Raw genomic sequence first — 22,311 nt, forward strand, 5'->3', positions numbered from 1 at the left:
CCATTAGTGCGCATTAAAACGAAATTCAGGTCTCCCTGAATTTTAAAGGCTCAAACCGTGTACAGCCACGTTGTTTTGCAAATGTCTTCAAGAGACACGGCTTGCAGATGAGCTGCTGATGCAGCTATGATTAACTTAATGAGCCTTGATAGTGTCTGTAATTTAAAGGCCTGCTAGCTTAAAGAAATGCACGATGCAATCAGCCTGCCAATTGGACAATGTACGTTTAACCACTACTATGCCCAAACTACTGGGATCACAAGATGAAGTCTGACAAGACAGTTCTTCACTTATAGTAGGCCAAGTTTCATTTACAAACTAAAGTATGAAGGGCTTTCTCACCTTCATAAGCGTGACATTTTGGGAAAAATGCAGGTAGCACAATGGCTTGATTAATATGGACCACTTTTCTCTGCTCTTTCTTTTTTTTTCCTTTTTTGTAGGACCTTAAAGAGTATCCAGAATGGCAGATTCACATCCTTTTACTCATAAGTCCAATTTTATTTGTATTTTATTATTTTCTCTTTTCAAAATAAAAACTGTGCCCAAACCTTGGGAACTCACACTTTTCAAATAATGCTTGTACACTCTTCTATATGATCATTTCATCTTCTATCGAAGGTCCCTCCTCAAGCAGTCTTTCCAACTGACCAAAATTATATAGAGAGTCTAAGATTAAGAGTCACACTTATATTTATATGAAAATCAATGCCCCGACGTGGAACCACATTTCGATATCTGCATCAGGGGGTCTTGCTTTTAGAGATTCCTCTCAATTACAATCCATAAGACTGCTCACAAACTCATTGAAAAAAACTTTAAATGCGGTATCTCACAGAGTTTAGCTTCCCTTAAATCAAAATGGCGTCTGGTCCGGCTCTTTAAATCTTCAAATCAGGAACTAAATCAATTTCAAAAGGCGGGAAAAATCAGTTTTAAACACCTCTTCTAATCAGCAGCTAAAAACTAAAGATCATCACAACACTGCTTATTTAGATCAAAGAGTACCAGTTTATCACCTCATTCAGTCCTCTTGGTTGCACAGTGTCCAATTTAAAGATCCAAAAGTATTCTCAGCGATTCAATAAAAATTGAATATCACCCCTCCCCCCCATGTTGGGGGCAAGACTACTTCCAAAATTACCCAATTCAATTCATTGAATTGATGTTTTTTGTCCATATAATGAGCTACCATCGGAGCGGCCAACTTAGACGTTTTATTGCAACTTTTATGTTCAACCAGATGTGTCCTTAACTTTCTTTTTGTACGGACCACATATACTAAATTGCAAGGGCATTGTAAGGCATAAACAACTGAACTAGAATTGCAATTTGTGAACCTATTCAAAAATATTGTGTTTTGAACCGGGATGCTGCCATGTCATACCAGCTATGGCTAACCCACACATCTCATATGCACCACACGGATAGTTCCTTTTTTTCTGTTGCTCACAAGGTTCTTTTGCTTCAGTTTGCAAACAAGCACGAACCAATTAATCCCGGATATTTTTATTCCTCATAAAACAGAAACGTGGTAAGTCCTTAAACTTCTCATGGAGACCTAAGATTGACATTTTGCAGAGACATTGGTCTATCACATCGCCCACAAGGTTGCTATAATATAGGACACAAGTTAGCCCACAATCTTCCTTAATGTTCTTATAATTTCACAATAAGTCTCTATTTGCAAATAAGGCTCTTTTGTATGTTTGTTTGTTTTTATCACAGAGTTGGGGTACCCTCATTCCCTAAACTGGGTGAACATAGTAGCCGATTGTAATTTAAACTCAGTCACGGTAGGACATATCCGCCTAAGGCGTAGAAACCGGCTTATAGGTAAACTGTCCTTCAGTTTTTTTGGATGACAGCTCGAATACTGTAAAACCTGATTCCGGTCTGCATTTTTTCAGTATAATGTAGTTTTTAGACCCCTATCCTCTCTAATGATGGTAATATCCAAGAACGCCACAGAAAATTCATGATATTGCATAGAACATTTCAAAAAAATGTTCTGCCCATTCATCCATGTCAAAAAATCATGTAATTCCTTCCTAGATCATGTCCAGATGAGAAAGATGTCATCTATATACCATCTCCAGATTAAAATCTTTTTAAACCACAAGGAAGAGTATAAGATCTCTTCAAAATGGGCTACAAACAGATTGGCTATATCAGTGGCAACTGTGGCCCCCATTGCCACACCTTGTACTTGAAGATAATAGGTAGACTCAAACCTAAAAAATTGAGGAACACCACCAATTCCATCAGAGACATCAAAAAGGATGTGGTAATTCGATGAGGACGTTCATGTGAATGCAGAATATTTTTAATTAAAACATATGCTCCTTTCTGAGAAATATTGGTATACAGAGCTTCAACGTCCAATGTAAGAAAAAAAGCACTGTTTTGGAAGGGGTGGTAATGATTGCAAAATTGAAAGCATTTGGGTAGTGTCCTGTATAAAGGAAGCAATCTGGCAAACAAATGGTTTAAGGAAAAAAAAATCCAGAAAACTAGACAATGGTTCTAAAATCGAACCTCTGCTAGCCACAATCGGCCGATCTGGGGGTTGATGCAGATTTTCATGGATTTTAGGGTGAGTGTACAATACAGGGTATAGGATGATTAAATTACTACTGGGTGACTTGTGATGTTTGGTGATTGTTTAGTCCCCAGATTACATTGTGTTCTGGACTTGGGTTTGTTGATTGATTAATATGGAACCATTCTTCATACAATATCCATCCATCTGTTAACACAATTTTAAACTTTTATAACTCTTCCCACCCTATCCCGACCAATGAGTCCTTCTACATAAAGAAAAGTAGACAAAGCACAAAGCTACCTTAAAAAAAAGAAAAACAATTTCTCCTTGCCAGAGCTTAGGAGTGAGTACAGAGGTGGTGGCCTGGATTGCAAACTGGTTGACGGACAGAAGACAATGTGTGATGGTAAATGGAGCTCTTTCTGAAGAGAGGGAGGTTTTAAGCGGTGTACCATAAGGATCGGTTTTGGGACCGGTCCTGTTCAATATATTTGTGAGCGACATTGCGGATGGGATAGAAGGTAAGGTTTGTCTTTTTGCGGATGACGCTAAGATCTGCAACAGAGTGGACACGCCGGAAGGAGTGGAAAGATTGAGACGGGATTTAAGGAAGCTGGAAGAGTGGTCAAAGATATGGCAGCTGAGATTCAATGCCAAGAAGTGCAGAGTCATGCATATGGGAAGTGGAAATCCGAATGAATTGTGTTCGATGGGGGGAGAAGGGCTGATGTGCACGGAGCAGGAAAGAGACCTTGGGGTGATAGTGTCTAATGATCTGAAGACGGCAAAACAATGTGACAAGGCGATAGCTAAAGCCAGAAGAATGCTGGGCTGCATAGAGAGAGGAATATCGAGTAAGAAAAGGGAAGTGATTATCCCCTTGTACAGGTCCTTGGTGAGGCCTCACCTGGAATACTGTGTTCAGTTCTGGAGACCGTATCTCCGAAGAGACAGAGACAAGATGGAAGCGGTCCAGAGAAGGGCGACCAAAAAGGTGGAGGGTCTTCATCGAATGACTTATGAGGAGAGATTGAAGAATCTAAATATGTATACCCTGGAGGAAAGGAGGAGCAGAGGTGATATGATACAGACTTTCAGATACTTGAAAGGTTTTAATGATCCAAAGACAACGACAAACCTTTTCCGTCGGAAACAAATCAGCAGAACCAGGGGTTACGATTTGAAGCTCCAGGGAGGAAGACTCAGAACCAATGCCAGGAAGTATTTCTTCACAGAGAGGGTGGTGGATGCCTGGAATGCCCTTCCGGAGGAAGTGGTGAAGACCAGAAGTGTGAAAGACTTCAAAGGGGCGTGAGATAAACACTGTGGATCCATAAAGTCTACAGGACGTAAATGAATGTGGGGGGGAAGAAGATTTGCATTCACAAAAAAGCAGGGAGTAGCTTGCTTTTTATGGCAGTTACTACCCCAAATCAAATAAGCCTGATACTTCACTTTCAATGCATATCCAGCATAGCTCTCTGCTTCAACGGCAGGGGAGAAAGTTGGACACTTCAAGCATATCCAGCATAGCTCTCTGCTTCAACGGCAGGGGAGGAAGTCGGACACTTCAAGCATATCCAGCATAGCTCTCTGCTTCAACGGCAGGGGAGGAAGTCGGACACTTCAAGCATATCCAGCATAGCTCTCTGCTTCAACGGCAGGGGAGGAAGTTTGACACTTCAAGCATATCCAGCATAGTTCTCTGCTTCAACGGCAGGGGAGGAAGTCTTCAAGCATATCCAGCATAGCTCTCTGCTTCAACGGCAGGGGAGAAAGTCTTCAAGCATAGCTCTCTGCTTCAACAGCAGGGGAGAAAGACTGAAACTTCACTTTCAATGCATATCCAGCATAACTCTCTGCTTCAACGGCAGGGGGAATGAAGAAAAGTGGATCTATTTACAGACAACCAACAAGGATTGAATTACATAGTCTGGGTAAACAAATAAGCATGGGTATAGCTTGCTTATTGCGGCGGTTACTACCCCTAACTAATTAAGCTAGATATTTCATTTAGATGCAGCTCCAACACTGCTCTCTACATTAATGGTGGGGGTGAAAGGGTAATAGAAACAAAAGATTACTAAGAGCCAAGAGAAACAGATAAGTATGAAAAAAAAGTGTGAAACTTGCTGGGCAGACTGGATGGGCCATTTGGTCTTCTTCTGCCGTCATTTCTATGTTTCTATGTACAGAATAAAGCAATATTCCAGTTACAGGTGCAGTCTAAACCAGAGGAATGGTTTCCTAATGATCACATGGATAGATACTTTATCACCTCCCACTGCAGATAGATATGAAAGATTATGTTAATCCCACAATCTACATAGGACAGTAGATGATGGAGGGGGGTAAGTGACCTTTTCCAATGCAATGCTACTTCTTGCCTAGCTGCGCATAAAATGTGATTTATAAGACGGGCAAGGGCATAAGACCACTTGGGAGAATAAGAAGATAGGAGATATAGTCGGGGGTTGAATTCCACTTTCAAGGACGTCATTTCCCAAATAACAGTTTCTACCCATTTCCAAAAGGGAACCAATCTTCCAGCGAGCATGGAAAAAGGTCCCAACCATCCCACACTGTCTCCAACATTTATCCGAGTAGTTCGGGTATAGTTTATGTAAATGATACGGAGTGAAATACCAGCAATTCAATATTTTATAATTAGTTTCTCTCACAGCTGCCGATATAAAACTCTTACATATAATACCATAACAATATTCCCATTGCACTGGAGGCCACTCACTACCCCAATCGTTCTCCCAGCCTCGCACATATGACCTTGGGAAAGTAGCTGAAGGGAGCAGTCGATAAATCTTAGAAATTAGGCCCTTTCAAGTAATTTGCAGAAAACACATTCCTTCAAATTCTGAATAGTCTTGGGCCACTTGATTGTCAATATTTGGGCGAGACAGGCAGTGTATCAATTGTACATAGCAATAATAATCAGAAGCCTCTAAATCATACTGTTGTCAAATCTTCAAAGAAAGTTTCATAGAGTCGGCATATAATTGACCACAACACCACAGCCCTTTTTGTGCCCACTTGCGAAAAAGAGCTAAAGATTGGGGAATATAAATGTCCCCTTATACAATACCAGAGGCAGTAAGGTGGACAATGAGGGGTGGCCTATTAGCTGTTTCCTCCATTGCTTCCATATTTGGAGAGTATGACAAGTGAACAGGTTCTCTCCCCTCAAATTCTTACTCATCGTGGGCATCCCCCGGACTTGGAAATATAATGTTCCACCTTTGGAGCACGATTTTTAAGATGTGCCAAGGAAGCCGCCATTGCTCTTACTTGATGAGCGTTAGGAACAGAATGTAGCTGTAGTTTCTGCTTGTTGTAGCAGAACGTGATGCATTGTGCTATCCAGCTGGAGATGGTGCGTTTAGCCACTGGTAGTCCAGATGCCTTTGGGTTGAATGATACAAAGAGTTGAGAGACCCGATGGTCCGATTCTGTTTTTTCTTTGTAGTATGCTAAGGCTCTTTTGCAATCTAATGTATGCAGTAATTTTTCCCTAACATTTGCATGAAGTTTAGGGAAAAAGATGAGTAAGTCTATGGTTTGATTGAGGTGAAACTACCTTTGGAAGGAATGACGGCTGAGTTCGTAGAACCACCTTTTGGTGATGAAACTGCAAATATGAAGAGTAATGGACCAAGGCTTGTAATTCACTGACACGTCATGCTGATGATACTGCAACCAGGAATACCATCTTCCATGTTAGGTATTTAATGTGTGCGGAGTCCATGGGTTCAAACAGGGAAAGCCTGTTTGAACCCCGTCCTCCGATCTCTAAGCCTCCAGTTCCACGGAACTGGAGGCTTAGAGATCGGAGGACGAAGGTGAGTTAACCCCTTAATGAAACGAGAGAGTAAGGGGTGATTGGCGATAGGAATATTGTTAACTGGTCTATGATAGGCACCTATGGTGCTTAGATGAACTCTAATGGAGGATGTTGCAAGACCAGCTGTGTAAAGTGTATGAAGATAATCCATGAGTAGCTCAGGTGAGCAGTCCAATGGTGGTACACCTTTGGAAATGCACCAGGTAGAATAGCGTTTTCATTTATAGCTATAATTTTTCCTCGTTGAGAGTTTCCTGGATTCTAACAAGATGAACTGTGCTGAAGTGGAAACTCCCTGTTCTGTTAGAAGGAGCCTTTCAATCTCCATGCTGTCAAATGAAGAGATGAGTGTAGTGGATGTATGAGCATCCCTTGATCTTGGTATAGAAGATCTGGGCGATTCGGTAATCGAATTGGGTCCGTGATGGACAGTCTGAGAAGGAAACTGTACCACGGTTGTCGCAGCCAAGCCGGTGCTATGAGAATTACTTGAGCTTGGTCTGTTATGCACTTTTGAATTGTCCTTGTTATGAGTGGTATGGGAGGAAAGGCGTACAGGAGGCCTGTCGTCCACGGAATGAGGAAGGCATCCTGAGCAATTCTGAATTGGCTCGGTATTATCTAGCAGAATTTGGGAACTTGAGCGTTGATCTCCGTTGCAAATAGATCTATCATAGGTGTCCCCCACTGTATGAAGATGTCTTGGGCTACATCCGAATTGAGTGCCCATTCGTGAGGGTGAAAGATGCGGCTTAACCTGTCCGCTCTTGTATTTGCCACTCCTGGTAGGTAAGTTGCTTGTAGATGTATGCAATTTTTGTGAGCATGTTCGAATATTTGTAGGGTCTCCTTGCAAAGGGACCATGAACCTCACCCTCCTTGTTTGTTGATGTAAAACATTGCTACTTGATTGTCGGTATATATCATGACCCTGCGACCTTTCAGGTGATCTTGAAACACTTGTAGTGCATTTTGAATCGCTCTGAGTTCTAATAAATTTATTTGCAGGTTCTGCTCCGAGATTGTCCATAACCCTTGCGTTTCGTAAATCTCGAGATGTGCTCCCCATCCCTTGCAAGACGCATCTGTGATTAAGACTGCGTTGTGCGGAGGGGAACTGAATAATGCTCCTTTTGATAGGGTGGAGTCTAGTAGCCATCATGTTATGTCCTCTCTCATCTGGGCAATCAATGATACCTTCTGTGTCAACGGTTGTGTTTCCGTTGACGTTTTAGTCCCCATTGCAGGCGTCTCATGTGAAGCCTGGTGGTGGGGACTGTGAAAATAGCCGCTGCTATGTGGCCTAGGACTACGAGAACTTGTCTTGCCGAAGATCTCCGAGTATGATTCAGTTCGTGGAGAAGGTGACGCAGTTGCATTATTCTCTCGGTTGGGAGGTATGCCCGGTTGCGACTGGTATCAAGGCATGCGACTGGTATCAAGGCATGCTCCTATAAACTGCAATGTTTGTGTTGGCTGTAGATGTGATTTTTGGAAATTGATCACTAGTCCCAAATCCTGTAGGCACTGTATCGCTAGTCGTAGGTGATCGATCAAGACTTCTGGAGTCGAAGCGATTATCAGCCAATCGTCCAGATATGGAAATATGATTATACCCTGATGTCTGAGATGCGCCATCACCACAAACATGCATTTGGTGAAAACCCTGGGTGCAGCCGATAGTCCAAAGGGAAGAACTTTGTACTGGTAGTGGTGATGCTTGTAGCGGAAGCACAGGTATAGCCAAGAGGATGGATGGATTGGAATGTGTGTAAGCATCCTTTAGATCGATGGAACACATCCAGTCGTTGGGTTGAATCAGAGGTAGGATTGATTTCAACAAAACCATTTTGAACTTCTCTTTGGTGAGGAATTTGTTCAATTCTTTCAGATCTAGTATGGGGCGAAGGCCACCCGAAATTTTGGGGATGAGAAAGTATGGGGAAATAAAACCCCACCTGTTGCGTTTTCGGGGAAATCAGTCGAATGGCCTGCCGTTTGCGAAGCAAAGCAATTTCCTCCCCCAGTTGTGGTTGGACGCTTTGAATCTTTAGAGTGGGAAGGTGAGGTAAGATGGGTTTCATGGTAAATTGGAGTTGGTACCCCTGTCGTACTCTCTCTAAAACCCATTGATTGGATGCTATTCTTTCCCAGGCTGCCAGGCAAGAATGGATTCTGCCAGGTGGTGCTTGGTGTTGTGGTGGTGGCTGGGTTACTAAAAAGATGGCGTTGATTTTACTGCAGCAGCCGGTTGTTGCGTCTGCTGCCTTTGAGTACGTGCTTTGCCCCTACGTTGGTTCGGGGTATGCTGTTGAGGTGTAGAACGCTGGTAAGATGGATACAGTTGTTTACGAAAGGGCTGATAAGACCTGTAAGGTCTATGGGCATATGATTGTCGACGAGTGGATCCCACATAACGACGTGTGGTCGAGTAGTGAGGTTGTGATGTTAAGGATTGGACTGATAGAGCTTCCTCTAATTTGCCCACAGTGTCTTGAAATCTTTCTCTGAACAGGTTATCCTCTTGTACAGGTCCTTGGTGAGGCCTCACCTGGAGTACTGTGTTCAGTTCTGGAGACCGTTTCTATTTATTTTATATATTTATTTAAATTCTTTTACTATACCGATACTCCAGACGAGGTCTTATCGTACCGGTTTACAATAGAACAGGGGGAAACCAATTAACAAATATATAGAAGGTAAAGTTACATTACAACAGGGAGCAAAAAACTTGGGAGCTGGAAGACAGGAAAGATTTTAAAACGATAACAACTTGAGAGTGATAAAATAGTCAACGCAAAAACAATGGAGTAGTGAGACGTAAACAGATTGTTGATCTCGGCTGTAAGATTTATCCGAGGCAATTATTAACATAATATATCCTGTGGAAGGGGGGATATATGGAGAACATGGAGGGAACAAGGAGAGGTAAGCAAGAGGGGGTGGTGGCGAGGAGTTAGGGAAGAGGTCGGAGGGAAAATACTGGCAGGCTGATGTCACTGCAGGAGTATATATACTGTGATGTCAGCTTTACTCAGTCTCCATCTGCTGGTACAGGTGCATAACCCACTGGTTCTGAAATCACCTGTCTATGTGTTAAATAATTTGGGTCCTCCCAGTACTGCAGCAGCCTGGGCTCTGAACTTCTCATCTTCCACACCTTTACCAACCCCCTTTATTTTTGGGACTTGGGTCTGCTATTCTACTCAATGCCAAGGAAGGAAGAAAACCAGAGCTCACAATATCAGATGCAATCAATGCTGGAGAAGAAAAATATCTATAGGCCACAGCCTCGAGTGTAGAATTTCAACCCTCAAAGTAGCTGCAGCCCCTCACAGTCTCAGAATTCTAAAGCTACCTGAATCTACTTGCTCACTCTTTGGGCTCTTCCAGGTTCTCCAAAGGACTGTCACTTAGGAACCCTTCATAGGCTGCATCAGTTCAGATATATCTATATCTGCTGGAGACAGAAATACTAGGAAAGTTTACTATTGTACCAGGTCATGTACTGAGTGATGACAGAAAACTTGTAGCTTTGTCCACCTGCTAACAGGAAGGCATAACCACTGCCAGATGTTACAACCTTACAATTCCAAGGATGCTGGGAAATGCTTAAGTTTACTTAGGGAATAGCCACTGCTATTAACTGCATCAGTAGCATAGGATCTTCTTAGTGTTTGGGTAATTGCCAGGTTCTTGTGGCCTGGTTTGGCCTCTGTTGGAAGCAGGATGCTGGGCTTGGACCCTTGGTCTGACCCAGCATGGCAATTTCTTATGAAATTAGCTCTCTGGGGAAATAAAGTCCAGGTCAAAAACAGGAATCAGTACACATACAACCCCACTTTTACTATAGACAAAAAAAATTTAAAAAACCGCTCACCTCTTTATTTTCATTGACTTCAATTTTACAGTGTTCTTTGGAAACCATAGGTAGCTGGATGCGAATGTCACATTCAGTTTTCCTATAGGATTAGGAGAAAAGAAAAAATTGTAATTCTACATACAGAAGTAATAAATGCTGAGTAGTATTTCTTACTACTTTCCCAATAATTTATAGCTCTGAAACATGGTTCTATTTCACTGTTTCAGAGATGGGAATGTGGACTCAAAGATATTACTGCCACTGGGGAAATGTTAACTAATTTGTCACCAAATTTATTTTCCAGTCTTTTGCTACAGCCCTTTCGTCCCTTATTTTCTTCTAATTGAAACAGCTATATAAAAACAGACAGAATAATATATTGTGTGTAGGAAACTAGCATAAAGGAAATTACCAAAATATTTTGCACCAAAATCCTACTAACAACTGTTTTATTCTCATGAGATACAGGAACTACGTAGGCAGCCCTACCACCCACCCAAGTTTGCACATACTGCTCCTACAGTATCAGACTGAACTCCCTGCTTCATGACAGACTTTCTAAGGATAAGATGTATAACTGGGGAGGGAATGCAAGGGTGGAAACATTTTAAAAACCTGGACCAGGCAAATGTTTAAGAACCAAGAACAAAAAATTCTCCTCCCATATTTCGTCTTTTTTGGTGGGGAATGGTCGTTCTTTTTTCAGATCTCATTTATTTGATGTTTTGGGTTTCTTCCATTTTTCTTTACTCCCCCCTCCTTCTTCCTCCAGCCAATTTCTCCAGTTTACACCTCCTCTTTCCCTCCCAGCCTCTTCCTTTCTAACACACCTCCCCCATCCTGTCAACATACGGTAGATGACCTCTCTCCCCAGCAGTTCTCTGGGTGGCAGCAGCCTTCCTCCAGTATCACAGCTACAGCAGCTTATTTCCTCAGTGGCCAGGCCACAACTATTTCCCATTTACAATGTTAGAAAGGCTGCTTGTGTTAAGAGAACTTGACCATTAAGGACTGCTCATCAAAAACATAGTAACAGAGTAAATTACTACAGATGGTTTAACTAATCTACCTAGACTGACAACCTCTTTCTGGTTTTCTACAATCTGGGGAAATTACATTCCCATTGCCTAAGACCAACATCAGCTCCCTCCCGCAATCTGTCCCCTCTGACCCAGCTATATCCCTCTCTTTCACATCTTCTGTTACCACCCCCCCCCCCCCCCCCCCCCCCCCCCCAGCTATTTACCTTGTTTTGTGCCCGCTCAAGCATTTTTTAATTCATGGTTGTGGATGCCACTACTTCTCAGGAAATAAGTATTTTCTCATAAGTCCTCTATACCTTTATTCCTGTAACTTTATTGTGATCCCCTTTACACTGAATACCCTCTGCTATGAAATGTCACTTTATTGTATTTTACTGAAGTTCAATAAATATTTGAAAGGTTTTATCATATTCCCAATCCCTTCTTTCCTCCAGCAAGTAAGTACATTTTAAGCATCTTAAGACTTTCTTTGAAAGATCTAGGTGGCAGCCCCATCATTTTAGTGGCCCTTTTCTGAACTGCCTCTATCCTCTCAATATCCCCTTGAAAGCATGGCCCCCAGAACTAAACATAGTATTCAAGATGGAGGGTTTTGATTTTTTTTGGAGGGGAGGGGGGGGGGAGGTCTTAAAACTGATCTATACAAAGCCAAAATTCACTCCTTTTTCTTATTGATAGCTCTATTTTAGGGAACCACAAAAACCATTAGCATTTCCAGCTTGAGGTCATACACAGCTACACTATCTGCACTAACAACGTCCTCTGGCAACAAATTCCAGAGTTTAATTGTGCATTGAGTGAAGAAGAACTTTCTCAAAGGAAACAAAACTATAATACAGCCTTAAAGAACAACTTAATTCTCTGTAAAAGTGATTTCATGCATTCCTTCATCTAAATAACCAATGCTGCATTAAAAAACATTTGGAAGAACAGGGAGTGTTTTGGACTGGTCTTATCAGGTAAGAATACATTTCTCCTCTGCCAAACCTGCTCTTAATACCTCCAGCATGAAGGAGTCCGCCTCCCTTGCTCTCACATTCAAACAGTAATATTAGAAAAAAAAAAGAACATAAAAAGGACCATGTTACTACTTTACAAATCATCTGCTGTGAAACCAAGTGGAGTTATTACCCATGTCGTCAACTCAACGCTAGTAGAATGCCTTCTGATCTTCTTGGGCAAATCCTTACCCCATCAATGTAAGCTTCAGTAATTACCTCCTTGATCCAATGTGCTAAAGAAGATTTGGTTGTTGTTTCTCCCTTGTTTGAAAGGCCAAGAACGCAAACAGAATGCTAGGCATTCTATATATATGGGTAATAACTCCACTTGGTTTCACAGCAGATGATTTGTAAAGTAGTAACATGGTCCTTTTTATGTTCTTTTTTTCTAATATTACTGTTTGAATGTGAGAGCAAGGGAGGCGGACTCCTTCATGCTGGAGGTATTAAGAGCGGGTTTGGCAGTATCCCGCCCGTTTCAGGAACAGCTTGGGTACATCCCATTTGACTGGGCTGATCTATATATAGCAGAATTAGAAAAAGTACAGAGAAGGGTGACCAAAATGATAAAAGGGAATGGAACAATTCCCCTATGAGGAATGCTAAAGAGAGTACGACTCATCAGCATAGAGCAGAGATGGGTGAGGGGAGATAAGATAGAGGTCTATAAAAAAAACAACAGAGTAGAACAAGTAAATGTGAAATCTTTTTACTCAAAAAAAAAAAAGTACAGGCTAGGGGACACATTGGGGTAGATTTTCAAACCGCGCGATTTGGCCTACTTTTGCTGGCGCATCAGGCGCCAGCAAAAGTACGCTGGATTTTAGTAGATACGTGCGGAGCCGTGCGTATCTGCTAAAATCCGGGATCGGCGCACACAAGGCTATGGATTCTGTATAGCCGGCGCGCGCCGAGCCGCGCAGCCTACCTCCGTTCCCTCCGAGGCCGCTCCGAAATCGGAGCGGCCTCGGAGGGAACTTTCTTTTGCCCTCCCCTCACCTTCCCCTCCCTTCCCCTACCTAACCCACCCGCCCGGCCCTGTCTAAACCCCATCCTTACCTTTGTTGGGGGATTTACGCCTCCCTCTGGGAGGCGTAAATCCCCGCGCGCCAGCGGGCCGCTAGCGCGCCGGGACGCGACCTGGGGGCGGGTACGGAGGGCGCGGCCACACCCCCGGACCGCCCCGGGCCGTAACCACGCCCCCGGGCCCACCCCCAAAACGCTGCCGACACTCCCTGAAAACGGTGCGGCGCTCGGCCCCGCCCCCGACATGCCCCCTCCGAAAACCCCGGGACTTACGCGAGTCCTGGGGCTCTGCGCGCGCCGGTAGGCCTATGTAAAATAGGCTCACCGGCGCGCAGGGCCCTGCTCGCCTAAATCCGCCCGGATTTGGGCGGATTTAGGCGAGCAGGGCTCTTAAAATCTGCCCCATTGAAGTTACTAAATTGTACATTTAAAACTAACAAGAGAACTTTATTTTTACTCAATGCATAATTAAATTCTGGAATTTTTTTTCCAAAGCATGTGGTGAAAGATGTTAATGTAGCTGTGTTTAAAAAAAGGATTTGGACAACTTCCTGGAGTTAATCATTAAGGTGGAATTGTAGAAATCCACTGGGATAAGTAACATGAAATTTATCTACCCCTTGGGATCTGCCAGATTCTTGTGACCTGGATTAGCCTCTGTTGGAAACATATTGGACTTGATGGATCTTTGGTCTGACCCAGTATGGCAATCTTATTCTCCTGTGAACCACTGAACAAAAAGATATAATTTCTTGAAAGCATTCATGACTTTCAGATACGATAAGAGAACCCTTGCATCTAAACGATGAAGCTGTGTATATTCATTCACCAGAATTTTTACTAAAAGATGGCATGCACACGACCTGCTGAAGATAAAAGGCCAAGACCACCTTTGGAAGAAAAGGCGGCACTATATGATTAAGATGTGGTTAAGATTCAAACACTGAAAATAGTTCTCTATAAGAAAGCGACTGCAAATCTGAAATCCTTCTAGCTGAACAGATAGCTACTAAGAAAAACAAGTTTGCTTACCGTAAACGGTGTTTCCGTAGATAGCAGGATGAATTAGCCATGCTGTCTGGGAGCACGCGGAGTTCTCAGTTAGTATAGAGTTTTGAACTCTGTACGCCTGCGCAGCAGTGAGCTTCCCGCGCGATTGCCTTGTTACCTCAGTCTCTTGTAACCAAGCAAGATATACGTTAAAAAAATTTTTGGTAAGCATCTGTAGACTGTCTAGGGAGGTGGGAAGGGATTGCATGGCTAATTCATACTGCAATCTACGGAAACACCGTTTACGGTAAGCAAACTTGCTTTTTCCCCCGTTGATAGCAGGGCTGAATTAGCCGTGCTGTCTGGGAGTCCCAAGCTCCCAGGTTATGTCCATGTAGCATGCTTTCTTAGTTGAGGACACTACCCTTCAAAAAAAGTAGACAGTCTTATTCATGATTAAGGGTTGACAGGATCGCCGAACCCAGAGCTGCATCGGAAGATGTTTGCTGTTTGATACAGTACTGTGATGTGAAGGTATGAAGAGAAGACCAAGTTGCCGCTTTGCAGATGTCTAGTAGCGGAACTTTTCTTAAATGCGCAACAGATGCTGCTGTTGCGCATATCTGGTGCGCTTTAGGTTTTGCGTTCAAATCAAGAGAACATTTATTGTAGCAGAACTCAATGCATTGGGATAACCAACTAGCAATAGTTCTCTTTGAGACGGCCTGATTTGGACATTAGGATTAAAGAAGAACAGTTGAGATGGTCTGGATTGAGAATGGGTCCTTTGTTAATAGGCCAATGCTCTTTTACAGTCTAAAGCAGCGCTTCTCAACCGGTGTGTCGCCAAGCACCGGCAGGTGTGTCACGTGCTCCCAGTCTCTCCCGCTGCTCTTCCTTCCCTGCTGCCATTGCCACCGGGCTAGCAGTACGTTCAAGCCCAGTGGGAACAGCAGTGGTGGTAGAAGAAGCAGTGGCACCTGCGGCTGGACTTTTCTTCTTCCCGCGCCCCCCCCCCCCCCCCCGTGACCCGGAACAGGAAGTGATACGCGGTGCGCGGGAAGGAGAAATAGCCGTGCTGCTTGGAAAAATAGCAGCGGCGGCAGCAGCATCAGCCCCCGAGCAATCGAAGCAGCCGGTAATTGGGAAAGGAGACAGCAGCATGAGCCTCCCGCGGCCGATGGGATTCTTCTTTCTTGGCCTGCGGGGGCTGGAGGAGGCGGCTGCTGCAGCTATCATTTGTGCTGGGGGGGGGGTAAGAGGAAGTGAGTGAGAGAAAGAGAGAGAATCAGCCAGCCAGCTTGTGTGTGATTGAGAGAAACTGGTCAGAGAGCTAATGTGTGTGTATATGTGAGAGACAATGAAAGTGACTGCTCAGAGAGATGACTGATGTGTATGTGAGAGTGTGAGACATTAGTCAGGGAGGTGACTGGTGTGTGTATGTGTGCGTGAGAGAGAGAGAGAAAAAGCATGGAAGTGAGAAATCTGGGTATGTGAGAAAGCATGGGCGTAAGAAGCTTGGTATTGTGGGGTGGGTGTGTGTGTGTGTGTGTGTGTAAGAAAGCATGGGAGTGAGAAGCTTGATTATGTGAGAGCGAGCATGGGAGTGGGAAGTCTGTGTGTGGGTGCATGCATAAGAGAGAGACTGGTTCGTAAGGTGACAGTGTGTGTGAGAGAAAGACTTGTGTGTGTGAATGCGAGAGAAAGAATGTGATTCAGGGAATGAGAAGCCTGTGCACGGGGAGAGCGAGCATGGAAATGAGAGAAAGACCGGTGTGTGTGTAACAGAGAGAAAGTAATTATGGGAATGAGAAGCCTGTACATGTGAAGAGAGTGAGCATGGGAGTGAGAAACCTGGGTGTGTGTGAGACACAGCATGGGAGTGAGAAGCCTGTATATCTGAAGAGAACATGGGAGTGGGAAGTCTGTGTGTGTGTGTATGGCATGAGAGAAATTGTTCAGGAAGGTGACTGGTGTGTGTGTGTCAAAGACTGTTTGGGAGATGATTGGTGTGGGAGAGACAGAAACTGGTCATGGGGGCATGACTAGCATGGTGTGTGTGTGTGTGAGAGACATGGGCACTAAGGAAGAGGACCATGAGTATAGAGCTTAGCTTCTACTGCTGCTTCTGGTGTGTGCCATGGCCTGCATGGAAGGGAAGTAGAAGAGCTGTTGGAGGGGGTAAGTAAAGGTGGCTTTTTAAGTTTATTTTTCTTGATTGACTGCCATTTTAATTATTTAATATTATGTGATGTCTGCTTTTTTGAAATATTTTATTGGTGTTTGGAGAATGTTTAATAGTTTTTATGAGTTTTTAATTGTTGGATGTTATTCTGTTCATAGCTGTTTTGAAACATTTATTCTGCTTATTAGTATAGTTTTACAATTATTTCTGTGTGGGGATCTATAGCTGCTTGCTAGTTCTGTTTTCCTAATAAGAGGTGTATTGGTTTTTAGGGCCTGATTTAATATTTTTAGTGTTGCCTTTTCATAGATAGGGTTGCTTCTGTTTGAATGTATTCCATAATATAGGTGTAATTGTGTTCGGATTAGTTTATGTGCATTACTACAGATCCTGGGAGTATGTTAGGTCATACTGTGTCTGTTACCGAGATGAGATATTTTACTAGCATGTAAGCGTTTGTATCAGTCTTATTTGTTGTGTTTTCTCAAGAGGACATGCATTGGTGGTTAACTGCTGTCTTTTCATAAGTAGGGCTTATTGAGCCTGGAAGTAGAAGGAGTTTGAGTTGCTGTTACTGAGATGACACCAGAACATCTTTTTTTGTAGGGTGAGTTGTATGGGGAATGTCATAATTTTGCTTTTCATCCATTATTGTGCGTCCGGGGGACTCCCGTGGATGCAAACTGTACTTTTACATTTAGCCCCGTGACGATCATGGGTCAGTGTGTCATGCATGTGAGAACCATCTGTCAGGTGTGTCCCGACAGAAAAAAGGTTGAGAACCACTGGTCTAAAGAATGTAGAAGTCTATCTCGGTCGTTATCATGAGGCTTAGGCTTGAAGATTGGCAGTGTAAGAGACTGGTTGATGTGAAAGGCCGATACTACCTTAGGAAGGTAGGTAGGATGAGGCCGAAGAGTGACTTTATTATGGTAAAGGTCCAAATAAGGGGAATAGTGAACCAAGGCTTGTAGCTCACTTACTCTCCTTGCTGATGTGACGGCTACCAGGAATACTGTTTTCCAGGTTAGGTATTTTACATGGCACAAATCTAATGGTTCAAAGGGAGGTAGCATTAATTGTTCAAGGACAACACAGATTCCATGGTATAGGCGGTTTTGTCACCGCTGGCCTTAGACGTAGCATGCCACGCATGAATCTGGAGATTAAAGGATGATTGGAAATAGGCAGTCCATTATGAGAGTGGTGGAAAGCTGCGATGGTGCTAACATGCACACGAACTGAAGCGGATGCTAAACCAGCTAGGTAGAGAGTATGTAGATACTCCAGTAGTTACGTGACTGTTGAGGAGAAAGGGTCTAATCGCCTCGGTTTGCACCATTCTGTGTAACAATGCCACTTTCCGGCATAGTTACGCCTAGTTGAAGGCTTTCTGGGTGCAATGAGAATGTCCTCTAGTTGAGATGGAAGTCCTTGGCCATGCTGGAGCTATGAGGATCATATCTGCTGTGTCGCTGATGCATTTTTGAATTGTCCTTGATATGAGCGGAATGGGAGGGTAAGCGTAGAGCAAGCCCCCCATCCATGGGATGAGAAAAGCATCCGGAGAATGACAAAGTCTGCTCGGATAAATGGAGCAAAAAGTTTGCGTCTGACAGTTGTTCTCTGTGGCAAACAGGTCGATTATCGGGTTGCCCGAGCGTTGAAAGATCCTGGTTGCTACTTTCCTATTTAAAGTCCATTCGTGTGGATGAAAAATTCTGCTGATGCAGTCCGCTGTGACGTTGTCTAAGCCCGGGAGTCAAGTGGCTTGTATCGACACTTCGTTTGTTATTGCCCAAATCAGTATCCGAAGTGTTTCCCCGACAAAGTATCCATGGAACTGACCTGCCTTCCTTGTTTATGTAGAACATGGCGACCTGTTTGTCTATGTATACCAGGAGATGTTTGCCCTGAACCTATTTAACAGCTTTTCTATACCGATATTCGTGTCCACATCATATCGGTTTACAATGAACTTAAGGAAATACAATGAACAGGCAGGGTAAACAGGGGAGCAGGAGGAGAAAAAACAGTGAGGAGAGAAGGTTTGAAGTGCTCTCCAAATGGTTCAAAGTTCCAGAAGGTTGATCTGGTGTGTGCTCTCCTGAGGAGACCAGAGACCTTGAGTTTTTAGGTTGCACAGATGGGGCCCCCCCCCCCCCCCCAGTCCTTTCTGGAGGCATCGTCGTGAGCGAGATTTGGTGGGGAGGTAACCGAAAAGGTGCTCCTGAGGTCAGGTTGTTAGTGTTTATCCACCATCAAATGTCGGTGCGCATTTGAGTGGTAAGTTGTATCCTGGTTGAGAGTGGTTGCAAGTATTGAGACCATTGATTCTTGAGGCCCCATTGTAGGTGGCGCATGTGTAGTCTTATGTAGGGAACCACATGGATAGCTGCCACTATATGACCCAGTAGCTGGAGGATTTGGCGTGCCAATGCACGTGATTGAATAGACGTTGAGCTAGCGAGGATAGAGTTTGAATCCTGTCTTGCGGGAGGTATGCTCTCTGTTGTGTTGTATCGATGAGTGCTCCAATGAACTGTAGTGTTTGGGTCGGTTGCAGGTTGGACTTTTCGTAATTGATTAGAAGGCAGTTGATTGTTTGGAAAATGTGAGTTCGTAGAGTAGCCTGATCCAAGGAATCTAAAAGCCAGTTGTCCAGATAGTGAAAAATCTGGATCGAGAGCTGTCTGAGGTGAGCCACCATCACCACTAAACATTTTGTGGATACTCTCGGGGCTGAGGCAGGCGAAGGGTAGAACCTTGTATTGATAGTGGCTGTTTTCAGCTTGAAAGCAAAGGTAGCACCATGAAGAAGGGCGCATGGGTATATGGGAGTAAGCATCCTTCAGGTCTATGGAACATAGCCAGTCGTTGGGTTGTAGGAGGGGAAGGATACTTTTGAGAGAGGTCATCTTGAATTTCTCTTTTTGAATGTGTCTGTTGAGGTTTCATAAGTCTAAGATGGGTCGAAGACCTCTGGACTTTTTTGGAATGAGAAAATAGTGGGAGTAGAATCCCTGATTTTCTCGTGATATTGAAATTCGTTGAATAGGATTTCTGGATCTGTAGATTTTGTAACTGTTCTTGAAGGTACAGTGAGTGGGTTGATGTACTTCGGAGGGGAGGTACATGAGGGAAGCATGGAAGAGTCAGAAAATTTATTCGATAGCCTTCTCTGATGATGTTCAGCACCTAACGATCTGAGGTAATCGCTTTCCAATTGGCATAAAAACATTAAAGGCGACCCCCTATGTATGGCGGTGGAGGTGGCTCGGGATAGCTCAAAAAGATGGAGTGTTTTTGAGGAACTGCTGGTGCTTGCTTTTGTAGTCATCGTTGACGAAGTCGTCCACGGGATTGATGAGTGACATTGGTATCTTTGGTGGAAATAATTCTGCGCTTGATAGGTATTGTATGGTTTAAAGGGCACCCTTGAATAGGATTTTTTCCTGAATGAAGGGTAGAATTTCCTGGAAGAGGTATGGGGGTCCGTTGGAGATGTTAGTGACAGTACAGCCGTATTTCTGTTCTTTTAAAAGGGTAACAGTTTCCCCAAATTTATCCCCAAAAAGATTGTCTCCTAGACAAGGTATGTCCACTAACTTGTCATGAACGTCTTCTCTTATTGCGCTCGCTCTCAACCATGCCATGTATATTGTGCTGCTATAACTGTAGCCGAAGATCTTGCAGAAATTTCTAATGACTCATATATAGACGGAAGTAAATGCCGAAGACCTTCTTCCATGTCTGTAAATGGTTGTGGTAGGATGTTATCAGAAGCTAAACATAATGGATGTAATCTCTGGAGACATTCAATACTGGATTATGTAAAATTGATGGTGTTGAATTTTTGTTGCTAACATGGATGAGTGCTACACCTTGCGGCCGAAGTCATCCATATGGTCCTTGCCTGGTGGTGAATTGGCATGAAGTTTTGTTCTTTTGGCCTTTGATAGTGCAGATTCCACTACTATTGCGTTGTGGGGCAATTGTGTGGAATCGTAAATTGTTCAATTTCGCATACGGTATTTTAAGTTCGTCTTTCTGGATGCGGCTGTGGTGGTAAAAGGTTTCTCCCACATTTTACAAAGAATTGCATCCAATACTGCATGTAGTGGCAGAGCTGTTGGCTCTGGAGGCATTTCAAATATTTTCAGTATTCCTAGAATCAGTATCTTTCCTGTCTCAATATTTAAGAGAGATCCTACTTTCTCAATGAACTTTGCGTAGGACTGGTCTTCGGGAAGGGAATAAGGTTCCGGGAGACCTTCAGGAGGGTCAGATGAGAATCCGGTGGATGAGCCAGGTGACGAAGTCCATTGAGAATCAGGAAAACCTGGCCGGTCTGGGATTGGAGATGGTGCTGTTGGGTGAGCTGGACGGAGAGGACTCTGTACTGCAGGTGGCGAAGGTGCAACTGGAGGCTGAGGATGTGCGGACTCCAAATCTTGGAAAAAAGTATTTAATGCCTGCGTAATTTGTAACATCGCTTTCGATGCGAGATGTTGAGGCTGTGAAGGTCCTGGAGATGGAGTTGGTTATGGAGACAGTGCTGCTAGGATCAAGTCTTGAGGAGGCATGCACGGCGTTGGAAGATGAGGGGTCTACTATGTAAAGACCAATCAGATTCAGAACCTTCGCTACTCATGGTCAGAGACTAGTTCCACATTTAGTTCGGAGTCTGTCTCTGGAGTTTTTTTATGACTCCATATGTTTTGTTTTGTCTTTTTAAGATGTTTTTGAATATGCAGTGAAAACTGCGACAAGACAGGTGTTTGAGTCCGAGGTTGCGTCGAGAGTTTCGCACGTTTTGAGTTATTATGCTTCGATGCATCATGCACTATGTGTGCGGCGCGCTTCAATGAGTCGTGTTTTGGTTCGACATCTTTTGACGCGCCATGTTGTGCGCCATATGGCGATGCGCCGTGCGTCCTTCGTTTAGATTTCCCTTGCTCCGACTTTTTTGGCGTCGAAGAGCGGGAGCAAACGGGTATAGGGCCCTATAACCCGAGCGGCGCATGAGGGGCTTTCTGTGTGAGAGGGGTCAAAGCCTCAACTCCCTTCACCGGCCCTGGTGGTATTTATGACCTGGCCGAGGCACCCTCCAACGAAGCTGACCTTTTGGCTGGTTTCTTCTTTGGTCTCTTCACCGGTCCCGAAGACTGTGTTGATGGTGACTTCAAACATGCAATTTTTTCAGCTCGTTGCTTTTGGACCCAGGGAGACATACGACCACAGACTTAACATGAGGCTTGGTCATGCTCCGGGCCCAGGATATAATTTTACCGCATTGGCAGTACTTAAATCCAGATGACTTAGGAGCCATCACTGCCAAGGAAAAAATGGTGAAAAATCGAAAAACAAATCTCTTCAGAGACGAGGAGGAGAAAACCCCCATGTGCAGTCCTGCTCGCGGGGGAAAAAAAAAAAAAGACTGAGGTAACAAGGCAATCGAACGGGAAGCTCACCACGCAGCCATACACTAACTGAGAAAATTCCGCCTACTGACCGGTCGCGACGTGCTCCCAGACAGCATGGCTAATTCAGCCTTGCTATCGACGGGAAATACTGCTTTCAGAGTAAGAAGTTTCAGCAAAATCTTCTCAAATGGAGAACCTGCTAAGAGATCTTCAAATCTAAATACTAAGCAGGAATGGGACTACTCACCAGAGGCTGTGTTTGACTTCTCTAAAGAAATAAACATCTGGTTGAGATAAAGGCCTCCTTAATATTCAAACCCTACAGCAAGCAATAGCTGCCACTTGTATTCAGAGAATTAAGAGCTAATCTCTTAATA

At 43.8% G+C, this 22,311-nt stretch overlaps 1 protein-coding gene across 4 annotated transcripts in view; it reads right to left on the reverse strand.

The window, feature by feature from the left end:
* MKI67 (marker of proliferation Ki-67) overlaps positions 1–22,311 on the reverse strand; it is a 433,449-nt gene that overhangs the window by 395,072 nt on the left and 16,066 nt on the right. For all 4 annotated transcript variants that reach the window (XM_029610010.1, XM_029610009.1, XM_029610011.1 and 1 more), the window contains exon 3: positions 10,282–10,363. In XM_029610010.1, coding sequence (XP_029465870.1) covers positions 10,282–10,363 — 82 coding nt within the window. The remainder of the gene's footprint in view (positions 1–10,281; positions 10,364–22,311) is intronic.

Source organism: Rhinatrema bivittatum, chromosome 7, assembly GCF_901001135.1.
Source record: "Rhinatrema bivittatum chromosome 7, aRhiBiv1.1, whole genome shotgun sequence".
In the NCBI taxonomy this organism is placed as follows: Eukaryota; Metazoa; Chordata; class Amphibia; order Gymnophiona; family Rhinatrematidae; genus Rhinatrema; species Rhinatrema bivittatum.